This window comes from Peromyscus maniculatus, chromosome 6 (assembly GCF_049852395.1).
Source record: "Peromyscus maniculatus bairdii isolate BWxNUB_F1_BW_parent chromosome 6, HU_Pman_BW_mat_3.1, whole genome shotgun sequence".
In the NCBI taxonomy this organism is placed as follows: Eukaryota; Metazoa; Chordata; class Mammalia; order Rodentia; family Cricetidae; genus Peromyscus; species Peromyscus maniculatus.
In genome coordinates, this window is record NC_134857.1 from 68,166,463 (window position 1) to 68,193,494 (window position 27,032).

Consider the following 27,032-nt stretch of genomic DNA (forward strand, 5'->3'; position numbering starts at 1 on the left):
TTCAACTCGCACTCAGGCATTCAGCTCCACGCTCTTGCTCTGGGAGCCACACTCTGCCCCCACATCCCATTCCTGCAAAAAAGTTTAACACTCGGGCCCCACAGATGAAGCTGCTTCTACTGTTTAAACAGTCGCACGAGACTGCCTAGTTCTAAACACCCACATTTACATTTAGAGCTTCGTCCACCCTTCATCAGAAACACTTAGTGCGGGCGGCAGCGGGCAGTGGTGAATGCAGACACACGGAACCAGCCAAAGTGCCTACGTGAAGTATGGGCCCCAACTGCAACTGCCCTAACACCCGCCCAGAGGGCACTGCAGAAGGAGGGCGGAGAGAATCAACAGGAAAAAGATGTCTGCTGGACACGACGTGACTGCGGCACACACAGCTCAACATTCCCTGAGGGGCATGAGGCCCCACGCCTCCCGGGGGACAGTGGAAGGTGAGCACTTACTGGAGGGGGAGTGTCGCTATCTCCAGTGGTGTGGACACTGGCGGGTTACCCTTGCCCTGAGGAACTGCCCACCCACACTCAGGCAAACCACTCTAGCTGAACTCAGTGGGCCATGTACAAGAAGACATTGCGTGGGTCGGACGGAGAGGGGGGGGACCAGGGAGGGGCCTAGGCAGTGAAAACGACTAAATTTATTATGTGTGTGAAACGGAACACTTTCACCTCTCCATCCCCACTCTTGACTGCAGACCCTTCAGCCCTCGATCAAACAGGGTGGAAGATGAGGGTTGATATCTGAAGGTGTTCTCTGTACACCCACACTGACACTAGCATATGTCACACACACACACACACACACACACACACACACCACTAACCCTCTGCACACAGCGGCTTACGGTACGCGGTGAGGATGGTGAGGGTGGATATTAAAGACAGGGGTGTCAGAGCCAAGCCTCCAGGAACCTCTTAGGCCACAGGCCAGCTCCTGGAGTTTGCTCTGTGTGGGATGAGAAGCCATTGGGATAGCTTGACCAGAGGCAGGGATGACCCTCACAGGAATATTGCTGTGCTGAGAACAGGCTGTAGGGAGAGGTGGAGCCCTCGAGCCTGGGGAAGCAGCTGCTGTGCTGATCCACATGAGCTCAGGGATAGATAGACCAGAAGAGCTGCCAAGGAGCCAGGGCTGGAAGCCTCCCCCACCCTCCGTGGGGATGACCTTACAAGGAGTCGTCAGGAACTTTGCTCAAAGCATCCCAAACTCCCAGAGAAGGCTCCCTGACAGAGCTCCGAGAGGACGCCGTGAGTGGAGACCAGGCTGTCTCACTGTCTTCTCACTCAGCTCAGCTCCCAGGGATGAATGACCACCCTCCTAGCACACAGCTGTGTTCTCAGAGATGTGACAGCAAACACAAAGGAGAGGACCTCTGATACCCAGCTTGCATCGCGTAGGTCCTGACCAGCCTGGCCTTACAAGGAGCAGAGGGGCCTCTCAGGAAGGAAGCCTGCTGCTGCCCACTCTCCTTCCCAGCCTGTCCCTCATGAACACCTGGTTACAACTGCTGACGGGCAGAGTAAGCTTCACCCTTGCAGAGGAGTGCCAGCCGATCCCCCGAACCCTCCTGAGATCAAATGCCCACTTCTCAGTCTGCCCCCCACCCCGACACACGCACTTTAGACTTCCAGATTCATGCCCCCAAGATGGCCACTGTTCTGCGTCTGCCCCCAGGTTCCAGCCCCTCCTGTCCCTGCTCTGCCTCTGCCTCCCGCCAGCTTGCCTGGCACTCAGATCAGATCTCCGTCTTCGCCCCCCACCCACTCCAGCTGCAATCACAGCTCAGCCCAGCACACCCCCTGCATGAATAATTGGGGCTGATTTAGGGGCTATGGGGAAGGGGGGGCTAATGGAGCTTGTGGGGGGGCACCCTGGTGATGAGGGGGAGGTTGAAAGGCAATTAGCTGGACAGGCAGCCTGGGAGTCACCTAATGTGCCTGTCTGCAGGAAGGGCTAGTGAGGGGCCATGGAAGGAAGGATGGCCTGCTTCACCCCCACCTACATCCAGAGACAGACTTGAACTTGAGGAGAAATTGGCCACTTCCTCAACAGGAGGGTCAGGATACACCAGGAGGGAGTTCCAGGAAAGTCGTGGCAAGGAGTAGGAGGGTTAAGGGTTAAGTGGAAGCACTGTGGAGGGGACCGGAAACTGAGGAAGGAGTCAGGAGTTCCTGCTACCCCACCGCGGCACACACACACACACACACACACACACACACACACACGCACACACACACACACACACATGCACACATGCACACACACACACACACACACACACACACGCACGCACGCACGCACGCACGCACGCACACGTACAGGCCCAGCTGAACCTGATCCTTCACTGGGGACTGGGGACCAGCTCCTGATTAATACCAACATTAGCCCTGAACATTCACTGTCCAGCCTCCCGTCATTAATTACCTCCTCTCCCACCCCAGAAGAGGGGAAGCCAGCTCCTCTGGGAAGGAGAAGTGAGCCTCGGGGTCCCTGAGCAGAGGAGCACCAGGCCCTTCTCATCCGGGTTAAAGGGAGGCTGGGAGGGAAAAGTTTGCTTCTGTGGCCGCCATCTTACCCTCGGTACCTCCCTCTCTCTCAGCCTCCAGCGGACACCCAACAGGGGGGCCTGCCGATCCCTAAGCCCTTCTGGCCCACATCCATCTCACAGGGCGTCCCATGCAGACAGGAAGCTGGACACACAAGGCCAAAGTTACTCCCCCATCCCATGGGAAGAGCCTGTTCAATAGCTGTCTGGGGGCAGGTAAGGGCTCAGGACGGACCAGGAATCCCCCCCCCCCCCAGATCTCTTCAGCAGCTCTAAGTGTGCTCACACTCTCTCTCGCATGCACACAAAACAGTCCAAGAGCACCAAGACCTGAGCCCTTCCCTCAGCTTTCCTATGTCCCCATCTCCCCGAGTTCTCACTCACAAATCCTTCCTCTACTGTCATCCTTGGACCAGACCTTGTGTGGCCGCCATCCCAGAAGGAGGGGTGGGGGCTACGTGGGATCTTTCTGTGCCCCTCCCAACACCTCCATGCACCCCATTATAAGACCAAATGGGCCTGGAGACCCAGCAATCAATATCCCTCAAAGATGAAGACACTAATAACTTTATCCTTCTTGTCCTCCACTTCTCGCTTGCATTAGCCCTGACCACAGGCCCCAGGCAGCTGAGACCTGCCGTGGGCAGGCCCGGAGCTGAGTAACCCCTTCAAATCCAAGTGAGAGGCACAAAGGTAGACTGCAAGAAGGGCTTCCGGACACTTGGAACAGCAAGATACAGGGAAAGGGAGCAAAGTCTTAGTACATTTTCCAGTCCGACATCTCTAGTGACTGCCAGAGACCTGACCCGGCCAGTAAGGGGCCATAACCCAGAATCGCCTGTCACAAGGTACCAAGGTCCCTATCCTGTCCCCCAGGTCGCCCAAACAGACAAGTCAGGAGAGACATCCCTGCTAGGACAGTCAGGGAGTTTGAGGGTTGGGGCTAAGAAGACAGCGGGCATGGGCCTTGGCCTGTCCTCCACACAGCAAGAGAGGGACATTAGAGGAGGGCCACAGCCCTCCACGCCTCACACACTCCACTCTGAAGCGATTGCAGGTGGGGGGGGTTGGGACTGGGGTCAAAGCATCCCTCTCAAATCCTGCAGTCCCCAGGATACCTGCTCACACTCAGGATGGGACAGATTACCATCCTGAGTTAGCAGGATAGGATAGATTACTATCCTGAGTATTAGCAGGATAGGATAGATTACCATCCTGAATACTAGTAGGGCCCCACCTGGGTCCCCAAGGCCTGAGACAGGCTAGAGAGAGGAAGGAAGAGAGAAGAAATGAGCAGGAAAGAACACTGACCTAAGAACAGTCTCTACTGGGCACCGGCTGGAGGCCGGGCCCCCTCGGGAGAGCTTTACATGTGGGTCTCAGCCTCCCGGCATCCCGGTGGGGGGGGGGGGGCGCTCTGCTGTTATTGTCTATCTCCACTTAGCAGAAGACACTAAGGTACAGAAATGCCGGGTGACATCACACTAGTCAATGGCAGAACTAAGCTCCAGAGTCTAGAAGTTTACCTACCAGGGCACATAACCCAGTAAGGAGCGGAAGGGCTCAGCTTAGTGGGCCATGGGTGACAAGCACTCTGATCGGGGCCTGGATTCCAGGCAAAGAAACACAGACTATCTCAGGGACTCTGCCCTGCCGGGTCCCGGGGTTCCTGGCTGCTGCCTCTTCCCCTCCTGGCCTCTACTGGCTGGTTCCTGCCGCTATGGCCTCGGCCTTGTCTGTCTCTCCCCACTCCAGCCCTCACTGCTGGCAACTCTCCATTTTTTACAGCTCGGAGGGGGCAGAAAGACGGTCTGGGGAAATTCAGAACACGCGGAAATTCAGAACACACAGCCAATGCACACCCTGCTGGAGGCGCCTGGGTAGCCTGGCACATCAGCGGCACAGGAGGCTAGAACCCAGGGTCCCCGAGTCCTGGCTTCTCTAGCGACTGCCCTGCTTCTGCCAGCACTGAGCAGCCAGTCCAGGGCCACACAGGAACATGGCAAGCTCCCTCCAGCCGCTACTTTCAGCCCCAGGGCCTGGGCAGTCAGCTAGGACCTGTCCTCAGCCTGAGGGGACTCAGGCAAGGTGGGGTACCCTCCCAAGCAGCCCGAGAAACCCATCTGCAGGGTCCTGGAAATCTGACAGCTATCCTAGCCTCCTTCTGAGAATCCAGATCTGAGGGAGCAGGAGAACCCCACGTTCCTCAGAGGCCTGTCCCGGGGCAGGAGACCCGAGACGCTCACTTCCTTGACCAACACTCGGTCCTCCTCTCGAGAGCGAGAGTGACTGAGGAGAGTCTGGTTCCTGTGCTCAGTGCTCCACAGCACCCCAGCCTCTCAGAGCCTCCTTCCAGCCAGCAAGGCTCTGGTCTGAAAAGGGAGTTGAGGGGGGGGATAACACTATCCTATGGACCCAGGTTGCTGTCTCAATCTCAAGCCCCCCAAAATCCCCAGGGCCCCATTCCACCCATCTCCTTATAGCTATCCATCTCAACTGGTGCTCAGCCCCTGGGACTGAGGGCAGCTAATGGACTTGGCACAGCCAGGAGGTAATTAACAGAGAGGGGGCAGGGGCCACAGTGGGACAAGGACAGCGTTAATGGCAGTGGGACCCGGCGGCAGCGGAAGGAGTGCTATTTGTATGTGCTTCCCATGCACAAGCCTCCATTCGGGCCAGCTATGTGCCCTAGGTAGTCGGGGTGCTGTGGGCAAGTGTCTGGATATCCACTGAGGAGGAGGCCACTAGCAGACCAAGGGTACAGTCCCTTCTTGCCCCAGGGTGGGAGCCCACAGAGACTATCTAGTGAGACCTTACTCTGGGTCAGAGAATCTGAGCTTGCTGTACCCAGCAGGGCAGCATAAGGAGATGATTTGACCACGTGCGTGGGTACTAGGTGTTTGGAAGGGTCTGCACTTGGCTGTATGGTGTGCTTTGATCTAGCAACGGGGAGGTCTTTTGCCTCTCCCCTTGGCTTATTATAAAAAGCTCTTCTGAATAAAGGACGATGCTGTTGGGTATTGACCCAAGCCCTCCCGAAGCTATCCTGTGTCTGTCTTTCTTCTCATCATCTAGGTCTCCCTATCATTTCTTAATTCCTCTCTCCTCCACCTAAGAACCCTTCAAAAGGTGGGAGCAGGTCAGAGCTGGGCTCCCACAGACTCCCACATCCCAGTGCAAAGCTTCAAGCTCTGTTACCTGAAGGACTGGTACTCATCTCTATTCCCAGATCTCTCTGCCACTTTCCCAGAAGGTTCCCCTTGCCCAAGCCACACTCCCAGAACTCTGTACCCCTTCTGTTCAGCTTCTCCAGTAATCCTCCAGTGGGGTTTAGGCATCTCCCATGCCACATAATCAACACTGGAAATAGCTCATAGGCTTTTCAGGTCTTTTCTGCTCTCTGGCCTCCGAGCCCTACCCAATCCTGCTCACTGCAGCAAACCTCAGAGCCCTGTGTCCCCAGCAGGGCCTCCAGGTCTGCTAGTACCCACTCCTCGCCCGCCACCAGCCCACACAGGATCAAACAGGAGTGAGAGAAAGGACCAGGCAAAGCCTGTAGGAGTCCTGGGCTCTTAGGACTCTGCTGGCTGCCGCTCCTGTGCCTGTGTGCTCCTGCCACCCTGGGCTCTTAGGACTCTGCCGGCCGCCGCCCTTCTGTGCCCGTGTGCTCCTGCCACCCTGTCCCTTTGTGTCCCCGTCTCTCTGTCTCTCTGTCTTTGTTCCTTCCTCTGTACTCTCTTAGCTGCAATATCTGTAGCTCTCGTCCACGGCTTCACCTGCCAGATCTGATGCCTCCACTCTGTCCCCCTTCTAGGGTGAAACAGCACTGCCTATCCCAAGGCAGGAAAGGAAAGCCTGCCAACGAGGGCCCTGGGGACCAGACCCCCCCCATCAATCAGCCTGCCGCCCTGGGCTAGCCCTCCATTAGCTGGAACCAGCCTGGACAAGAGGCAGACACACTGCAGGGCCCGGCCCAGGGCGATAAGAACAGATTGAATCACGGGGACAAGGCAGGGAACTGGTCACCCAGGGACAGGAGACAGCCATCACTCGCCCCAGGAGCTGTGATATTGCAGGAGCCCAGCAGGTGATGGGAAGTGATGGCTGGTGGCTGAAACGCAGTGGCCGCTGCTCCAGCTCCAGGGCAGAGGCAAGTCTCTGCAGAGACAAGGAGAGTACCTGGCTCTGCTCCCCGGATGTGGTAGAGTTTGGGGATGTGAATGTGACAGAAGCCTCAGGCCCTGCAGCTAAGGTCACAAAGGAAGGTAGACCCCCATCTGCCCCAGAAGTGGGACAGGACAGCACCAGAAGTCTATTCTCAGGAAGTCTCCTTGCCCAAGCCCCCCCTCCAAGTATTAATCTCGAAGCAGCAGTACCAAGAAGGGAAACGGAAGGGAAGGAATGGGGTCCCGACCCTCCATCTCCAGGCTCTCCCCATCCCCACCCTCCCCACACAGTACCGGGATTTGAACCCAGGACCTCACACACACCAGGCAAGGGGGTCTACCACTGAGCTATTTCCCAGCCCTCTTTTTACTTCTTGTTTTGAGACTGGGTCTCCCTAAGTTGCCCAGGCCGTCCTTGAACTGACTCCGAAGCCCAGGGAGACCCCTGAATGTGAGATTTTCCTGTTGCACTCAGTCTCCTGAGTTAAAGGTGTGTGCCATGGCTCTGCTCCTTTAATCCTTACCCCTGTGGCTATAGCCACATTTACACACACACACACACACACACACACACACACACACACACACACACACGAGAGAGAGAGAGAGAGAGAGAGAGAGAGAGAGAGAGAGAGAGAGAGAGAGAGAGAGAGAGAGATGTCTTTCTGTCTTGTTCATGTGTTCTAATGTGTGCCTGCTCTCTCTACCCCCAGCAGCGGATACCATCCCCAGGGGCCCAACCCCCCATCCCCAGCATCAGCCTTCCCGAAATCCAGACACAGTGAGCGTGCGGAGAGACCGCCGCCAGGTGAGGGGTGAAGATAAAGCGGAAGGACAGCCACGCAGACCAGGGCGGCAAGCAACCAAAGGGACCAGCACAAGAACGGACCCCAGAGACAGAGCCCAGCCTCTACCGAGCCCCCAAAGCCCTTCTCCCCAAGAACGGGCAAGAAACACAGCCAGGGATAATAAATATAATTGCTATTATGGTGGATGCTGGCTGGCCGTGAAGCGCGGCTACCCGCCACGCCCAGCCTGCCAGTCCCCTCCACATGCTGAGGGTGAGAGGCCTGAGTGTGGTAGCTGCTGGGTGCTGAGGGACCTGAGGGTGGCCTGACAGCCAGGCTCGGCTCCTAGCCCAGGACATCCAGATAACTGGGGGGTGCCTGCGCCAGGGCCTGCAGACGGGCGTGCACATCCTTCATGCTGTGGCGTTGCTGCGGTTCACGCTGCCAGCAGCCGCGCATGATGGCGTAGACGTCAGGAGGGCAGGCCCGAGGCCGCTCCAGCTCCCGACCCTGCGTGATGCACTCGATCGCCTGTGCCACAGGAGAGACAGAGAGGAGAGTGAGCTGGGGGCTCCAGGGCGTGGAGGTCACAGGCTCTCCCACAGATGGGTCCTGGCTGGCTGCCTCTACCATACCCCGCAAACTCTGTGGCTCCTTCCTGCTCCGACTCTTCTGAAAACACTAGGAATGATTAAGGATTGCCTCCAGAAGGCTAGTGTCACACCCAAAGACCACTTGCCGGGCGGGGAGGTCATGACATGGCCAAGACCGTCAACCTCGGCCTCAGCCTCCACCTCCCAGCTGCACAAGAAAAAAGCAGTGTGGGACCACAGCCATAGCCTTTGGAGGCGGCAGGGTGTGTGTGTGTGTGTGTATGTGTGTGTGTGGCTGTTTCGGCTTAAGGCAGAGGCAACCCTTGCTTCTCCCTTTGTGGGCACCGCTCTGAGGGGATGTAGTGGAAAGAGACTGTAGCCATGAAGATCACAGCCAGACTCCAGGAAGGGCTGCTGGGGTGGCTACAGGATCTAACAGAGACGGTGACAGCGAGATGGTTGGAGGGGCCGCCTGGAGCCTCTCCCCGCTTCTCCCCATCCCCATTAGAGGACTTAGATTATGGGCAGCGCTAATTCCATTCCTTCTCTCAGTGCTTGAGAAAATTAAAATCTATAACCCTCTCCCCCACCCCACCGGCCTCGGGGGAACAGACTGCATTAGCCGGAGAAATGGAAACTGACAGCTGAGAGCCAAGGAGGAGGCTTGGGGAGCCGCTGGGAGACAGAACACCTGGGGTCTGCTCTGTGGCCAGCCAGAGGGCAGGGGAGGCAGGGGCGTCCTTCCCCATCCAACCTCCAGCCTCCCTGCTGCTCTAGATAGATCAGGACCGCTCTCCCACCCTCTGCTCTGCCCTGTGACTGCCCGCTGTGACCGATAAAGCACACACAGGCACGGCCTGGACTCTAGCCACCACGATCTCTAAGGGCCCACCAGGAGCCGGCTGGGCTTGGGTTTGAGAGACTGAGCAAGAGAAGGACCAAGGGAGGGAGAGAGGAAGCGGGGAGGGGGCTGAGGGGGAAGCACAGGGGGTGGGGGGGACCCCAGGATTCCTGGCAGGGCTGACCTCGGTGTTGGAGAGCTGGTACCAGGGCTGCTTTCCGTAGGTGAAGATCTCCCAGAGCACCACCCCAAAGCTCCACACATCGCTCTCGGTGCTGAACTTGCGGTAGAGGATGCTCTCGGGTGGCATCCAGCGGATGGGCAGCATGGTCCGACCCCCCACCTGCCGAGATGCGGTGCATTCACCTCCAGCGGGGGCAACCACAGAGCCATCCCACCACATTAAACAGACAGAAGGTGTGCAGGACCAGGGCTGAGGGACCAGACGATAAGACAGTTCCCCACCCAGGGCTGGGGTGCTGGGAGGGATGGGAGGCCTGAGGCCAGAGGCCACGCTACTGGAGGAAGAAGAGGGCAAGCTGGCCAGTGAAGGATCTTACGCCCCAAGTCAGGGCGTGCACAGTATGGATGCCGGGGGAGGGCTTAGGGACCCTTACGCGGTAATAGTCTGTGCTGTAGATGTCCCTGCTCATGCCAAAGTCTCCGATCTTGACCACTAGCCCCTGACCCACCAGACAGTTGCGTGTGGCCAGGTCCCGGTGCACAAAGTGCAGGCTGGCCAGGTACACCATACCTGCAGCCACCTGGCTAGCCACAGCCAGGAGCTGCCCAAGGCCCAGTGGACCAGGAGCCACATCCTCACCACCAGCCAGCAGCTTTGCATCAGGTCCATGGGACCTGAGAAAGACAGGGAGAGGGAGAAGCTAAGAGAGAGGAGGAGAGGGGTGGGGGGAGCCTGGAGGACAGGGGCCCAGGAGCTGTGGAGGGATTCCTGGAACTGGGTGTAATGAAGGGAGAGACCAGGGGCAAACATGGAGGAAAGGAAGGAGGAGACAGCTGTCTCGAGAGTCAGGGTAAGGGGAGAACAGAGTTGTCTTTCTCCATGACCAAGCCCCCCCCCCCCCCAAGGATACTAACTCCACAATCCCTGGAGGAACTCAGTCCCAGCCTCCAGCTGCCCCTAGTTCCCATTATTGCTGTCAGCGCCCAGGCACAGCCTTGCCAAGCTGAGCTGTTTCTGCCCCCATCCCGCTCTGCCCCACGAAGGGAGCCTCCCCAGCTCCAGGCCAGCCACTTGAGTCCCCTCTGAATCTCCCGTCAGCGTCGCCCACTTTTGTCCTTAGTGCCCAGCTGTTCCTTGGATGGTTTTCCTTTGCAAAGGTTTCCAGGGTGCCCCACCGCCCCCAAGTCCCGGCTGTCCTGATCACTTGGTGCCACTGCCCAAATACTTCCCCTTCCTCGCCTTTCTTCCTACTGGTTGCTTTGCTAGCAATGCCTTTTCCAACTTGCCAAGTGTTTGCTGAACCCTCTGAGACCAAGGCATGGAGTAGAGAGTGGAGTATGAGTAAGCACATGCCAGGGGAGGGAGACCGAGAAGGCTTCCTGGAAGAAGGGGCATTAAAACTGTGACTCCAGTCGGGAGGCTGGGCCAGGAGGCAGCGTAGCTGGGAGGGAGGTCCCGTGTGTCATCAGAGAAAGCTGGAAACACAAAGGCCCCAGCCCCCTGCCCAAGGCCTTCCAGGCTCGCCTCAGATTCTCTCCTTCCTGCCCGGTGCTTCAAGGAGGATCACCAGCTGCTCCTCACACAGCCTGGGCCCCATCTGATGACATCTCTCTGGCTCTCCGTGGCCTTCCCTGGACGCTGGCTCCAAAGCCAGTCCACCTCCATGCATCTTAGGGCTGGCTCGCCTGAGCCACCCAGTGCCCCTACAGGGCTACACTGTCTCGGGGTACACTCCTCCTCAGGGTCTCTCGTAGCTAAGTCGTATCGACGGCACACATGTGCCTTCTTCACTCCCTAGAGCTGCCGGGACATCATCAGCATGAGCATCAGCTGCACAGTGCTTTCTCATCCAGGACCACGGCTTCCTCCGACCGACACATGGGACCTCCCTCCCAGCTACGCTGCCTCCTGGCCCAGCCTCCTTTCCCTGGCTTACTCCTCTGCCTCTTGAATGGAGTCTTGGTTTTAATGCCCCTTCTTCCAGGAAGCCTTCTCGATCTTCATCCCCCTGGTGTGTGTGTGCTCTTGGCCAGAAAGGAAGGTTCACAGACATGGTGGCTGATTCTGGACCCTGAAGCTCCCACTATCTAACTCTGCCTGGTCCTTCACTTCCTGTGTGCCCCCGGGCGGGTCTGGTCACCCCCTAAGCCTTCTTGTGAAGTCACACATTTCTCAAAGTGACTGCAACTATCCACTACTGAGCATCAGAGTTGTTCGACCCAAAGCCGAAGAAGTGCGTTTTGTGGGACCCCCTTCAAGTATACATCGCTTATATGCTTGGAGACTGAAAAATACAGCACTAGACAAGCACACAGAACACAGAAGGGTCCTGGTGGCTGCTTGGGGTCACCATCCTTCATGCCACATCTCCCTGCAGGCCTGGCCCCTACGCATACAAATGCACATGCACTCTTACAGAACCATGGGCCCAAAGCTCAGAGCTCCGGCCTCTAGCGGCTGTCCTACAGACAGGCCCACCTTCACTCACCTGCCCCCTCTACTTCCCTGGGGGTGGGAACTGTGCCTTCCTGACCCCTTCCTGGTGCCGCCCCCCCTTAACCAGGCAGACAAGCAAAGGTATTCTGCAGGGAAGGGACCACGGACTGAGCCGGGGGGGGGGGGGGGGGCTGGGTCCTCGTACCGGAGGAAACGGTTGAGATCCCCGTGACGCATGTACTCAAAGACCATGAGCAACGGGCGGCCCTCGGTGCAGACTCCGAAGAAGCGTACAATGTGCTGGTGCTGTAGCATGGTGAGCAGCTCGGCCTCACGCTGGAAGTCCTGCCGAGCACTCTCGGATGCCTCCTTCAGGGCCTAGGGGAAGGGATGGGGACGGAACTGGAGATGACCCCAATCCCATCTCAAGTCTTACTCCATTCAAATCCCCCCCCCATCCTGACACGATGGTCCTCTGAGGGACACGGGCCAGCAATCCCTCCCAGGCCCCTGGTCTCACCTTGACAGCCACCAGCATCTTGTCCTGCTCATTCAGAAGGTTGTAGCACTCAGCAAGGAAGACCTTTCCAAAGGCCCCCTCTCCTAGCTCCCACTTGAGTACGATGTCCCGGCGCTTGATGTGATGGACACCTGGGAGGGGCTTGCAAAGTCAGAAGGCGGCCCTGGCGTGGGCAGGATGGGGCAGTGGTAAAGGGCAGTACAGCCATAGGAAATGGGGTGTGGGTGGGTGTGGGTGGATCTGGCCAGGGAGAGTCCAGTATGGGAGATAAGGCCCTAAACAGGGTTGGGGCCAGGAGTCAGGCTAGACTTTGAGGTAGGTGGGGAGCGTCCTGGGTCAGCACAGTGATAGCCCAGGGACTTTACATAGACACACACACACACACACACACACACACACCACCTCACACTCGCCTACTGTAAACACAGTTCCTCACAGGCATCACTGAAGTACTGTGGGTTCTCCATGATGTGGCCCTGGAGTCCGGAGACTTTGCCCTCGGTAGGGGAAAGAGAGCTGCCACCCAGTGTCATGAAATGTAGGGACATGGCCAGCCCATCCTCTGGGGCCAGCACAGCAGGGCCTGGGGAAAAGACACACCAACATGGACCATCACAGCCAAGGTACCATCTCCATCGTCCAGACTAGCCTGAAGAGTGCCAGGCTCTTCCCTGGCTCTTTCCCTGGCGGGAGGGAAAGAGTAGTGCCAGAGCAAGACAGTGGGCAAGGGAAGGGAGGCACCAGGAACTCTGTGGACTGGCTCCTGGCACCAAAGCACTCCCCGGGCTCCTGACAGAGCCGAGTCCCGCAGACCCACTCAGTGTCCGACAACAGCCACCATCAAATAGCCGCTCCTCTAAAAAACGATCCCGCAGACCCAGCCCAGCACGCAGCCAGCCTGAGCCGCACAGACAACCCCTCAACAATACGCCGCACACAGGGCATAGATGGGAAGAGCCAGTGGAAAAACCAAGCCAGTGGGACTGACGGACAGACGAACAGACAGCCCTCTGCTGCCAACTCACGGTTGATCCCAAATTTGCTTCTCTGTCCACATTTATTGAGCACGAGGAGCAGGGCAGAAAGGAAGAGGGCCGCGGAGACGGCTAGACCCACAGCCACAGAGACCTAGAAGCAGGGTCAGTCCTAAGGGCTTCTGCACTCTTGACTGTTCCACCCTACAGACGAGCCCAGAGCCAGGCCGCCAGTCCTGGGCCCTGCTCCCCTCGGGACCTCAGCCTGGCTGGGAAAGCATCTAACCAAGCTCGGGACACAACAGACTGCCCTGCTCTAGCTCCAGACGGCAGCCGAAGGAGCCACGCCGGCCACCCCATTCCACGTCCTGACCATCAGCTTCCACAGCCCCCACTCACCCCAAAAGGTGTTTCATCTTTCTTCTCCACTGGGTCTCTTGATGTGCTGTTGGTGTCTGTGGGGACACAGGGCACAAAGGGTGGGCCTTGGCCGGGCCTGCCATGTCTCCTCCAGGAGCTCCCCACCCTGGCCCGAGTTCAGGGTCCCAGCTAAGCTGTCCCCCTGTCAGCTCTGAGACAACACAGCTGCCCTCCAGCCCACGCAACTCACCCACTGGCGAGAAGGAGACTGCGGCAGGAAGGAGGAGAGAAGGCGGTCAGAGGGGAGAACGGTGAGGCCCTGCCCGCCCTCCAGGATGTTCTTTCTGAGGTGGGGTAGGCTGCCGGGCCTCAGGAAAAGAGGGAACTGGAGGGCACAAGCCTCTCCTCAGCCTGGACAGACGGAACAGCTCAGGGCCTCAGCAGGCCTGGCTTGGGAGAGGGGCAAGGGGGAAGTGTAGAGCTGGCCACCAGCTCTTTTGTCCAGGACAGAGCACTCTAGCTCTGGGAACCAGGGTCATGGCAGACAAGAGGCCAGACCTCCCTGCATGGCTAGATCTCTACCCAGGCGCCTCCCAGGAGCAGGGCGGGGTTCGGGGCAGCTCTCACACCAGGGATGGGGTCCTCGGGGTTGAACTCAAAAGGGTTGTCCATAAAGGCAGCCATGACGGAGGCCGCGGCCTGGCCGTAGGGGTTGGCCGCCAGCAGCGTGTAGTTGCCGTTGTTGACGTGGGTGGGCTGGTTGAGGCGAAGACAGCCATGCCGCACGGTCTCGTTCGTCAGCGCCGACTCCAAGAACTGGGTGAAGATGAAGCTGGTCTCGTTGAGTACGGAGCCGTTGAAGAACCAGCGCAGGGAGGGCGCCGGCTGCCCGTCCACAGAGAAGGGTATACACCAGTGATGCTGCTCCACTGCCGTGCCCAGGTGCACGCTGGCTGGGACTGTGGGAAGAGGGCACGTGACAGGAAGTGGGCAAGAGGCTGGAAGGACGCCAGGGGAGGGGGAAGTCAGGGGTGGGGTCCGGAAAAACAAGTCGTCGGATCCCAAGAACTAACTTCTCTAGGAAACATATCTGGGAGGAAGTCACAGCGGATACCAAACGTGGCAGCACACAGGCAAAATTCAGAGGCTTAAGGGGCACACATGGAGCCCGGTCCAGGCCTGGTGGGGATGGCCTGCCAGCCAAGCTACTTGGGAGGCAGAAGGGTGCACGTTCAAGGCCTGAGTAACTCAGAAAGACCTCGTGTCTCTAAGCACATAGAGAAGAGCGCTAGGGGGTGGCTCCGTAAGAGAACACTTGGTAGGCTAGGACTCAGCAGGTCCTGGGTTCCGTCCCAGGACATTTATAGCACTGAAGGAGAAAAAAGAAAAGAAGAGAAAGAATGAAAAATAATCAAGAAACATGGCTTTGAGACAGTCACAATCCTGAAAAACAGAAAGCCCCTCAATAATAGAAAAAAGTATGTATGTGTAACATGTGTGTATAAACACATACAAATTTATGGGAAATCTCAGCAGCATTCATACCATGAAACATGTGGTGTACACGAAGGAATTATAGTTACTTCTGTTGCCACAGATGGATTTCACAACTATGAGGGTTGTACAAAAGAAAATAGATAAAAATAATAGAGTAAGTTTTCATTTATATAATGTGTAAAAAGAAACAAAATTCTTCTAATAGGGAAGCAGGCATGCAGAAAAGTATTATTATTGTTGTTGTTGTTATTATTATTACTCTTTTTTTTGTTTGGTTTTTACAAGACAAGGTTTCTCTGTGTAGCTCTAGCTGTCCTGGAACTCACTCTGTAGACCAGGCTGGCCTCGAACTCACAGAGAGCTACCTGCCTCTGCCTTTAAAATGCTGGGATTAAAGGTGTGCACCACCCCACACCCAGCTTGAAAACTGTTATTTTTAATATTTACTTTTATTTTATGTTTATCAGTGTTTTGCCGCATGTAGGTACGTGTACCACATGTGCACCTGGTGACCTTGGAGGCCAGAAGAGGACATCAGATTCCTTGGAACTGGAGTTACAGATGGCTGTGAGCCACCGTGTCAGGTGCTGGGAACCCAATCTGGGCCCTCTGGAAGAGCAATCAGTGCCTTTAAACAATAGAAAATGCTCCTAACTGCTCAACTTCCAGCCCCTGTGGAAAATTACTCCCACAAGGAAGTGTTGAACATAAAAATCAGGATGGAAAGATAGAGTTGGGACTGGGGGAGGGTGTCTTCTCAAGTCCTGGCAAGAGTAATTCTTGCTTAAAGTACATATGCCAGCTGGGTGTGGCAATTCTGTAATCCCAGCCCTTGGCTGAGGCAGGAGGATCATGAGTTCCAGGGCTGCCTGGGTTTCATGGCCAGACCCCGTCTCTAAATAAATAAGCAAATAAATGATGGGTATGCTTGATGTGCGTGACTGTGTGTATTTCACAATAAAAGAGGAACGGTGTTGGAACACAGATTAAAGATAATTCGTTGGCAAAGCCGGAGAAATTAGGCAACAAGCATAAAAAGGAACTGCAGAGAGGAATTCCCCTCTTTAGGGATGCTTATCTACGGCTGTACCCCCTCCATTAAACCAAAGCTTGTCCAGGAACAGGATGCAGAACTGACGTAAGCCTCCTTCGCTAGAAGTGCAGCCCTGAGCTCATTCTCCCCACAACGCTCAATTTGCACAAATGTCAGCCTAGGCTGGAGGTTCACTCCTGGGCTAGAGGAGGCTTCCCCATGTGTAAAGCAGTTCTCCCAAACCTAGACAGCAATCCTAAGGGGCGCAAACGAATAAGGTGGGAAGACAAAAGCCTTCACAGAGGACCAGGCAGTGGGGCCAGGCCGCAGCTGGTGCCCAGGGCCTCAGGTAGCAAGCTTGGGCAGCATGCCAGAAAGAAATCCATCTCTAACCCTCCGGCCTCGAGGAGCCTCCAGGACTTCCCAAGCAGGATCAGGTTTTCGTGGGAATCTGGAAACAGCTGGGAGGGGGCAGCTGTAGAGACGCCCACTCGCCCTCCTCCCATCTACGCCCCCCCTCTTTTCAGGGAAGAGGAGATGAGTGGGGGTGGGTGCAGGGGCCGTCACATGAGCTTACAGGAGACGCTGACTTGGGCAGAGACCTCAGCCCGGCCCACATCATTCTCTGCCCAGCACGTCACATTCTTCTTGTTGAGGTCACTGGTGACATTGACCAGGGTTAGCCCCAGGGATGGCAGATCTCCAGATTTCTGGACCAGGGAAGAAAGAGACATCAGAAGGGTTTCAGCAGACAGAGGCAAGAGGCAGGGGGGTAGAGCTGATGTGTTTGGGAGCCCTGTGAACCCACATGGAAGGAGGCAGGGCTGGGGCGGCGAAGGGAAGGGGGAGCAGATCTGTGACAGAGAATGGTCTCCTTTGCAGTTTGCAGAGGAGCTCCTGGGTCAGAGAAATCTAAAGTACAAACAACGCCCTCAAGATAGGTAGTGCTCTAAAAGGGAGGCCGCATCCAAGGAGCCAGATAGCAGCCACGGAGCTCCAGCCACCATATCCCCATCAGCTCCTCAGAGCGCCAAGCAGAACCTTGCCAACTCATTCCTGGCTCGCAAAGTTCTACTAAACCCAGTCTCAGTCCAAGGAAGGTCAGAAACGAAGGGACTGTGAACAGGTCGTAGCAGCTACGGAAGCAGCTTTGGCAACAGCATCACTTCCTTCGGCAAAGGAAAAGGATGCCGCTGAGTGACATCAGAATCGCCACCAAAAGATCAAATCCAGCTCAGATTATCTTCCTAAGAAACCTTGGCTGCACCACATGTAAGTTAGATGACCTTTCAAGAATTCTCAATCTTGATGAGTTCAGCGATTGTTTAGTAAGTTGGAGTAGGCAGAATGTTCCGATTTCCTACTCCCCGCCCCCCGGAAACTGAGTCTCACCATGTAGCCCTAGCTGGTCTAGAACTCACTCTGTAGACCAGGCTGGCCTCAAACTCAGAGATCCACCTGCCTCTGCCTCCCCACTGCTGGGATTAAAGGCGTGCGCTACCACCACCACCCATCGACTTTAGAGGTTTGGTCACAATTTTTACTGGGCTCTGACAGTGGGCTGTGTCTATTCAGAAATTAGGAAGTAGACCTATGAGATGAGGGACCCCCCACTGTAAAAGGAGAGTCAGCTCCAATTGCTGGAGACCCCTGGGGCAGTGCTGCTGGGCGGCCCTCCCACTCAGAGGGCAGAGTTGCTGAATGTGAGTCAGGGAAAGGGGACAGGTAGAGGAGAGTCGGATGCCCGCGTGTGGAGACATCTTCAGACAACTTCGGGAAGTCCCGGTTTGTGGTATCTCTTTGAGGATTTGACCTGTTACTCACACCTGTAATCTGTTTCCTAAAAACTTCCATAGAAAAGCCCCGCCCTAACTGGGGTGTGTTAAGGGGGAGAGAGGAGCCAGTTCCAGGACAGGCAGAGCTACACACAGAACCCGGGGGGGGGGGGGGGGGGGGGCGGCGGCGCGCAGGGACCTCCGAAGTCCGCTGCAGCTTCGTCAGTGGCCTGTGGCCAGCTTGAGAAAAGATTCAAGGCCTGGGGAGATGCTCAGGTAAGAGAGACAGAGGCCAAACAACGCCTAGAGGCAGGGAGGATGTCAGAGGGCCACCATGGCTACCTCAGTTTACAGATAAGAGGACCAAAAGGCAGGTAGAAATAGGGAGAGAGAGTGTGTGTGTGTGTGTGTGTGTGTGTGTGTGTGTGTGTGTGTCAAAGTTATTCCAAGAATTAGTGGGGACTAAGGGACAGCTTATGGGTAAGGCACTTGCCATACAAGCATGAGGGCCAGAGTTTGGATCCCCAGAACCCACATAGAGCTGGACTCAGCATCACGGTCCTATCATTCCCGTGATCTTACAAGTGGGACGGGAGGCAGAAACAGGAGAGCCCCTGGGAGCTCACGGACAAACAGCAAAGAAAAGGAAAGAAGATGGAGGTGAGGACCGACATCCAAGCTTGCCCTGACTCCACGTGTGTGCCAATGCACGTGTGTGCCAACGCACATGTACGCACAGGTTTTAAAAACATGTATGCACCGTGGGAGCTGGAACCAGCTGCCCTTCACTAATGTGTTCGCAACATACCCAAGAGAACACTGCTTCCTGAGTGTCCAGGAGCTGCCAGAAGCCCTAGTAATTGCCTCTGGGTATGGAACACAGATCCTGTCCTGTCCCCAGGCCTCAGTTTCCTAAGCTAGAAAAGGAATATATGGGAGGAATGGCCTGTTAGGTCCCTCCTGGGTCTCGCATGTGAGATCCAGCCCCCTCTCTTGCAGCCAGCATTGTGCTCAAAGACGGAGCCCCAGACCTGAGGTGGGGGTGTCCAGTAGACCTGTCCTGAGGACCTGCTGCTCCCCACGGTTGTTCCCCGCCAGCACGAGGTCTGAGCCATCCCCGTCCTTCCAGCCTCCCTGGGTGCCCCTTGGTTGCTTTTGCCGTCTCCCATGGCCTGATCTTCATCTCCTTTGGGGGGCTGCACAGCTCCTCACCTTCACTGTGGCCGTCCCTTCCAGCTCTGTGAGGATCCAGCCAGCCTGCTGCAGGGTCTGCCCCTCCACCTGGCACTGGAGAAATACGTCATCCCCCACCTCCACAGAGTCGTTGGGCATCTGGATCTTCACTGTGGGTACACCTGCCACCCGGGGGATGGAGGGACATTATTAGCACCTAACGGTGGGCTTGTGCGTCCCACCCTGCTCATGACCCCAAACCTGAGCAGTAAGTACGCCCGGCCTCCAGAGTCCATAGCCCCTGCCAATGCTGTCCCGAGTCCCTCCAGGCGGACCCCAGGCTTTCCCATCTAACACCAGCACCTACCACAACTGGTGTTGTGTGTGAGTGGGAGGAACTGGTCCCCAGGCCCAGATCCCTGTAGCTCCTGTGTGTGCACACCACACAGCCCCTCCTGCTCCCAGCGCTGGAGCCAGGACAGGGCACAGGAACAGTGCAGTGGATTCCCCGACAAGGTCCTGTTGGGTAGGGGGCGTCAGGAGAAAGAGGGTGCAACAGGTCTGAGGAGCCGAGAGGCAGTGCTCTGGAGATGGCTGGCTACAGGGAGGTCTAAGCAGAAGGGGGCCAGGCCCATAACCAGCACAGGAACAAGACTTTGTTACTAAAACAAATAGGGCAGACTGCTGTAGATGCCAGCTGAGGGCTGCATGGCATCCCTTTACCCCAGCTCTAAAGGGAGAAGCCAAGCCTGGTAACAAAGAAAGGTGTCTGGCCAGGCCCCACAGGCTTTAGGTACCCATCGCACACACACGTGGACTCTTATATGTAACTCCCTTCCAGTGCGTGCACTGAGAATCGGGCTGCCATCCTCAAGCGTCCAGGTGGGCCTGTGGTCTGTTCAACACAGCTCTGAGCCTAGTCTCTGAACACACACAGCTGCTCCTCCACCCTGGCTTCTGAGACCAGCCCAGCCCAGCCCAGCCCAGACCAGGACAGTCCCACAGTCTCTGGCTTGATGCAGGGGAGTGGATGACAGGCATGCACATAATCCCCAGAGCAAGCTCACAGACACAACACTGTCTCCTACCCCTCCCCTGTTCCACACAGACACAGTAACGCAGAGTCCGGCAGACATGCGCGTGCACACACACAGCCCCATATCACACGCACTGGCCCCTGGCCCTGCCCCTGCCCACACACTTACAGGTCCTGTAGGGAGAGGCCCTGCACAGTTTTCCAGGAAAGGGACTCCAAAGCATTGGAGGACAAATTCCTGAGGGAGGACAGATGCCCTGAGCCAGTGACCTCACTCTGACCCAGTCTGAGGCAGGAGCATGAAGGAGGCTGCTGCCCCCCACCCACCCCCAACCCTCAGCCCAGGCAACTGGAACGGCCCGGAGAAGTAGCGTGCTGTGCCTGTGGACATGTGGGAATGTAGGGACTCCTTTCTGAGTATCATCTTCTCCTTGGGACAACAAGGGTTAATCCCACTTAACCCCCTCCCTGACTGACCCCGGGGAGAGGGATCCGAGGGAACAGCCGGCTACCCTCCCCCCACACCTCAGCCCCAGCTGGCGAAGTGCTGAGGCCACAGCTGGGGTAAGGGGCTCCATCTGTGCTCCCCACCGCGGAGGGGAGGAGGACCGCAGCCCTCACCACCCCCTCCCTGCCTAACCTCAAGACAGGGATGTCAGAGGACTTCCTCAGGCCCCCTCCCCTTCCTTCCTGTTCCTCCAAAGGCACTTCAAGCAGCAGGAAGAGATGAGGGACCTAGGGTCATAGCTCCCCAGGTAAAGGAGAGAGCACCCAGCCAGGGCTCTGGGCCTTGTGTCTAGAACACACTGCCACTGCCAGGACCCTAGGCTTTGAGGGGCATGCCCTAACCACTCGCCTTGCCTCGCCACCCTTGACTTAATGGAGACTGGGTTGAATAGGACCCTTACACAAGGCCCCAGAACACCACCACCTTGGAGATAGAAGTGGGTGGGTGGGTGTCGCACTGTCCCGCCACGTACAGCCAGGCGACCTGGGTCAAGAAACAACTTAATTCCCAGGATCTTCATCCATCAAATGGGGACCATACCATCTCTGTCCCCAGGCTGACTACAGGCAGTCACTGCCACGGGCGTCATGAACTGCCGCCAAATACACATTTAAAATTTCTTTTTAAGGTTTTTGTTTTGCGGAGACAAAAGGCTGGCCTGGAACTTGCTGTGTAGCCGTGTATGACCTGGAACTTCTGATCCTCCTGTCTCCCCTCCCCAGTGTCAGGACTATAGGCCTGTATCACCACACCTGGCTTATGGGGAGGGGATCAAACCCAGGGCCTTGTGAATAGTAGGCAAATACTCTACCAACCGAGCCGCATCTCCAACCCTAAGTGCACATTTTAAGCCAGTAGATACACTAGGTAACACAACATCACTCTTGCGGTTAAATCCCCGGACCCATCTGAGAGTTTAGAGGACCCAGCCCAACTCTGTGAATGATACCGGCCCCCAACCCAGGGAGGGACTGCCAGGGACCGAACTTCTACCCACTCCATGCCCCTCTTTGTCCTCTGAAGCTGTAACTCTCAGGAAGGAGGAGGGTGAGGAGTAGCGGGCAGAACATGCCATCCCCCAGGGGGGCCAGGACAGCACGCCCCACAGGAGAGGAGATGAAATTCTGACCAGAACTCAGAATCCTGCCCCTCAGGCACTATGAACCCCAGGCAGAGAGCCTGGGTGGGCGCTTATGAGCAGTGTTGTCTCTGAGGCACAGACCCTGGAAGGAAGGCTACAAGGCTTCTAGTCTGATTGGATGAGAATCAGAGCACCGCCCTCCCTGAAGCAGTTTCCTGGGGAGCACAAAGCCTATCAGCACCCCAAGTCTGGAGGTCCCCCTCAGCCCCACCCCCTCCCGCCCAGCCTGACCACTCACAGGTGACTGAGCCGAGGAGTGAAATGGAAGGCATTTGGGGCCACGAAGCGGAGGCCACTCTTCACGATGGTTCTAGGGAAGGGGTGAGGGGAATTTAAGCTCTGCCCTCTGCCCACCCAGGCCAGATACCCCTGTGGAGCCGCACACCCCTCTCCACCCCTTACTTTCCACAGTTACCTGGACCCCCTCAAATCCCTGAGCCTCCACAGCTCTCCCAGACTCTCAGGTCTTTCCGAGACCCCAATATACGTGGGCACCCACCACCCTGCGCCCAGTCCCACCCACCACCCTGCGCCCAGTCCCGCCCTGTCAACCCTTAGTCCTCACAGGCTTCTCAGCTCCCCCAGGCCCTGCAAGTCCCCGAATTCCAGGCGCTGCAGCCGCTGCTGGTTCTCCACGTAGCTGCAGGGAGAGGGGTGGGTCAGCAGAGGAGGGGGGGGCGGATCAGCTGGGTCAGGACCTCAAAGGAGTTACCCCATGCCCACCACCCACTCGCCTCCCTCACACAAGCACATGCACCATTCACACACAGACCCATTTCCCAGACCCATTCATGCACATGTCCCTGCATGCTGACCTGACTCACAAGTTACACACGGGCCTACATGCACACATGCCCCCTCACCTTTACGTACATGCAGACTCTCACATGCCTCCTGCAACACATATGCAAGTGTCCAGAAGCACATGGGGGCATCCTCATAACCCTCACCCAAGGACACACACGAACAAAGCTCACGTAAGCTTCTCCCATGCACACACAGATGTGAAGGTGTGAAGACACGTTAGTCAATGCACACTGCCACTGTTCTCAGCTTGGGGCTCCACCTCTCCAGCACACACACACACACACACACACACACACACACACACACACACTCAACAACAGGGGGTCGGTCGTGCTGGGACTCACTTTCACAAAGGGCAAGGCTCCACCCAGTGCCCCAATTATCATGCCAATGTGTGCTCCCAAACACAGCTTAGTGCCTACTATCTGGGTCCATTGACACCAAACACACACACACACACACACACACACACACACACACACCACATATACCCCACCCCCTCTGTCCCCTCAAAACCTTTGGTTGTCCCCCACAGCAACCTCTACTCTCCCGCTCTCCAGCACCCCTGCAAAGCCAGCCAAAAGCACAGAGCTGTTGGGGAGCCCCCAGCCCCTCCTTAATCCGTGAAGGGCTCAGGAAGGGAGAGAGGAGCATGGACCTGATGGAGTCTGAGTGTGTGGCTGGAGAGAGATGGAGATGCGGGGTGAGACAGGGAGGCTGAGTGAGGTGGAGGAGGAGGAGGAGGAGGGAGGGAAAACAGAGTCAAAACTGAGAAAAGGCTGACAGCAGAAACGCCTGGGTAGTGCTGGTGGGAAGGACAGACAGATAAGGACGCGGAGCCACGGAGACAGAGATAAGGGAGAATTGAGAACCAGGGAGAACTGAGAGCCAGGGAGGCTGAAATCAAAGGGGGGGAGCAAGCAGCACTGGGGGGTGGGTGGGTGGGGTGGCTGTGGCTACGGCCCTATCTTGTGGATCTGGGAGTTCCTGTGAACTCACTCCCCTGTAGTGGCATGTCCGCATTTTCCTCTCCTCTCTCCACCCCCCCCCCCCCCCCGTGTGTGGCAGGGGCCCCTGACTCACTAACAGTTCTCAGAACTCTTCCCCTCTCTTTTGGACCTCTGCTTAGTAAAAAAGCAGCAAGGAACAGATTCAGTCCAAGCCCAGCACCCCGCCCCCGCCCCATGCTTCCCTGATCCCAGCCTTGACCCCAATAGGACGTGTCAATCCTCACTCTGGAAGTCTAGGGAGACGCAGCTAGCCACTTTGACCCCAATAGGATGGTCCGTGTCCATCCTCACCCTGGACGTCTAGGGAGACGCAGCTAGCCACTTTGGGGGAGGCCAGATCCCTGTTGTGTGCCCCAAGGGTTTCAAGCTACAGAGACCCAGGGAGTTGGTAAGATGTGAAGAGCTGGGTAAGTATGGGCTGTCAGGCAGTGTGTTCCACGCCGCCTCATTTGTTCGGATTCATAATCAATCTGTCTATTCGAGTCCATTAGCTCCTTGTTAGCTATGCGGGTGAGGGAGGAGGGAGAGGGCCAGGCAGGAGGCGGCGGGAGGATCGGGCCCCACCCAGGGGGACATCTCCGCTCACCACCCCGCCAACCTCCTCTTCTACTGCCCGGGCTCGCCCACTGCCCCCGTCCTGGACTGCCCTGGAGCCCGGGGAGTCACTGGGGAATGAGAAGGCTGAGGGGAACGGTCGGGAGCCTGGACTCTGGTTTGAATGGACAGGCCTGGGAGCAACCATCTAGACCTCATGCCCCATCCCATGATGCAGGAGCCTAGGCCAGACCAAGACAAGGCCATCTCCTCTCCTCCTGGTCTCCCTGGGGGCATTAGAAAGAGATGGAGTATCTCCGTTAATTACCACAAGATGCCCGAGTAACTCGGTGCCAATCACGGCAGGCTGCTGGCTCCACCAGCATGCAGAATACTCAAGTATTTGCAGCCATCACGGTGACGCTGAGTCCCTTCGAGTCAATAATACTCTCAGAGGTGTCACCAGCTGCTAAAAAGTACTTGAGCATTTTGTAACCAATTATTGCAGAATGTCAGAGTACTGCGGAGCTGAAGGTTCCTCCCAGCTCCGGACCTGGAAGCGGGGAGAATCTCAGCAGCAGCCCTGATGCCCCGATACAGGTAGGGAGGCGTCGGTGAAAGGGGAGATGGGAGAGAAGCAAAGAGCTTTCATTTCCCACATCCAAATTAAGAAGTCTTGGGGTCAGTGGGAAGGAGGGGAAGCCCAGACACCAAGCTGGTTCCTCGCCGTCTCCCATCCACTCCGGCTCCATCACAAATCCAGAGAAGACCTGATACCCTGGTCATGACGAGGAAGAGGTTGGGGGCTGGCGTCCCCCTAAGAAGGGGACATGACAAAAGTACAACGTGCCGAATTCTCCACACTAACCTCTCCTCCACGGGGCCGGACTTGGCCCTTGAATAAACCCCACAAAGAGCTCCTAGAACGCGGGATCAAGCCCAGGTCTACCGAGTTCCCCTCTTGCTCTGCCCCAAGCCAAGCACCCCAACTACCCTTAATCCTGGGCGACATCCAGACAGTGACTGCGCGGCTTTGCCAGGGTGGTGGCAGCAGCAGCAGCAGCAGCCTCTGCAGCTCAGCCAAGGGCTACACGTGCCAGCCTCCTAGAGCCGCCAAGCCTGGCCCCTCCAGCCAGAGGTGAGTGCGCGCCCTCGGGGAAGGGCTGTGCCCCCCTGACCCCGCGCCCCTCCCCCGCCACACACTCACAGCTCTGTCAGGTTCCCGGCGCCCCGCAGGCCGCGGAGGGTATCCAGGGTCCCTGCCCTGGTGCAGCGCAGCCCCGAGGGGCCCACGGGGCAGCAGGCCTCCCGACAGGACGCGGCGCAGGCAGAGGCCAGCATCAGCGAAGCCAGCAGGCCTCCCAGCCCCGCGGCCCGGCGATGCCAGCCCAGCTGCCCGCGCCGCTGGCCTCGCAGCATCGCGGCGGCGCCCGCCAAGCTCGGGCCGCGCAGCCGTCCGTGCGCTCTTCGCCGCCGCCGCCGCCGCCCGGCCGGCCTCGCGCGACACGTGCGCGGGGCGGTGTTAAAGAGCAGCCGGCAGGAGAGGGCGGCACCCGCAGCCCCGCCCCGCCCCGCCCCGCCTGCCGATGCCCCCAGTGCCCCCTCCCTAATGCCAGCCAGCCTCTTTAATGTCCCTCGCGGCTGCAGGAGACCTGGGGCGGGGGACTGCCACAGAACGCCTCACAAGTGTCTTCTGAGCCTGGGGGTGGAGGGAGCGGGGGTGGGGGGTCGTGCTAGGAAGCTGATATGTTATTTCTCCCAGTAAAACAGCTGCACTTTCAGATTTGCGGGGACAGGGAGAGACTGAGCAAGGAAGAGGTTGCAGTCCAGGTCATCCCGGCCAGCTTCACGGTGCACTTGCCTAAGAGAGTGTGCATGTCACTTGGAATAAGTTTGATGAACGCTCTCCAGACGCTAGCAAGGGAAGGGAGAGGGCCCCGGAAGGGAAGGGTTCGGCTGGACGCAGAACCTGGGGAGGAAAACAGAAGGTGCAGAGACGAGTTCTCTGAACACAGCGGGAGGGAGAGTGGAAAGTGGAGAGCTCCCGGTCCGCAAGAGGCCACAGGGTGGCGCTAGAAGCCCTTGCGCCGCGGCGTTTGCTCCCGGCCTGGGTCTTCGAGGGTCCGGGAGCGCGGTTCGCAACCCTGCGAGGATGCGCCTGCCTTCGGTCTTAAGGTCCCCAACCCTAGCCAGCCAGCTGGGGCACCAGAGCCGGGTAGGGCCAAACAGAGCAGGACTGGCATCGATCGCCGCCCTGACAAGTGCATCGATTTCTAAGAGGAGAAATTAATAGGTCTCTTAGCCCTTCGGACGCGGGAGTTGCCCGCGGGTAGAGCTGGGAACCTTCGGCCCTTGGTATTTGTGAACATGGGGAGTCCCAGGATCCCAGCATTCAGGCCATCAAAGAAAGGGCAGGTCTCGCTCATTGGCCTTCCAGGCTGCAAGTCCGTAAGTCCCACGCTTAAGAGAGGGAGCAGGTCGGTACTGGGAGTGACTGGAAGTGAGTAGGACCCAGCTACCCAGTGAAGGACTCCTAGTAGCAGGTACCTTTCTGCGCCAGGCCCCAGCGTAAATAGTCCCCCAAGTGCTCCGAAAGAGTATACATGCAGAGACCCACCAACCATCCCGAGTAACCAAACGAAGGCGGAATCTCTTCTCATAGGGATCTGAGCCAGAACCAAGGGACTTGGCAGGGACACCCCGCACCGAGGGGTTATGGTCAAAGTGGCCTCGGGAGGCTGGGAAGGGCTGTGAGAGGCGAAGGTCTGAGACCTTCAGGTTCCACAAGGGAGTCCGACCTGTCCAGGCTGCGGGCTGTTACCCTCTAGGGTGTCAAAACACCTGTTGGACTCCAGAACCTCCGCTGCTCAGACCAGGGCGCCCAGTCACTGCTCCAGGTCTGCAGCCCGTGGAGGCGGTGCCAGGGGAAGGAGAGAGACGCCGCCAAGATTTGGGAGCCCAGTTCTTGGCCCCCAACCCCTTCGGTATTTTGGCCTTATTTCCCCCAACACATCTGTCCCCCACCTCCCTCAGTTGACAGGCTAAATATTTTTACATGACTTTGTGGGAGGGGCGGAGAGAACAGAGAAGTCGGCACAAACC

At 57.4% G+C, this 27,032-nt stretch overlaps 1 protein-coding gene across 2 annotated transcripts; it reads right to left on the reverse strand.

Annotated features, from left to right (window-relative positions):
* Window positions 1-7,680: 7,680 nt before the first annotated feature.
* Ntrk1 (neurotrophic receptor tyrosine kinase 1) lies at window positions 7,681-25,405 on the reverse strand. 2 transcript variants are annotated; one of them, XM_006976416.3, is made up of 17 exons: window positions 25,138-25,405; window positions 22,145-22,219; window positions 21,818-21,889; window positions 20,100-20,168; window positions 19,262-19,413; window positions 18,934-19,076; window positions 16,524-16,656; window positions 14,046-14,375; window positions 13,667-13,684; window positions 13,456-13,511; window positions 13,108-13,210; window positions 12,519-12,665; window positions 12,083-12,213; window positions 11,768-11,940; window positions 9,560-9,800; window positions 9,127-9,285; window positions 7,681-8,039 (listed from the first exon to the last, which is right to left on the reverse strand). In XM_006976416.3, the coding sequence occupies exons 1-17, from the start codon at window positions 25,347-25,349 to the stop codon at window positions 7,854-7,856; spliced, it is 2,400 nt and encodes a 799-aa protein (XP_006976478.2). In that variant the 5' UTR covers window positions 25,350-25,405; the 3' UTR covers window positions 7,681-7,853. The 2 variants fall into 2 exon arrangements, with proteins under 2 accessions (XP_006976478.2, XP_076430499.1); XM_076574384.1 differs by lacking the exon at window positions 13,667-13,684 and having other exon boundaries at window positions 25,138-25,397.
* Window positions 25,406-27,032: the final 1,627 nt, after the last annotated feature.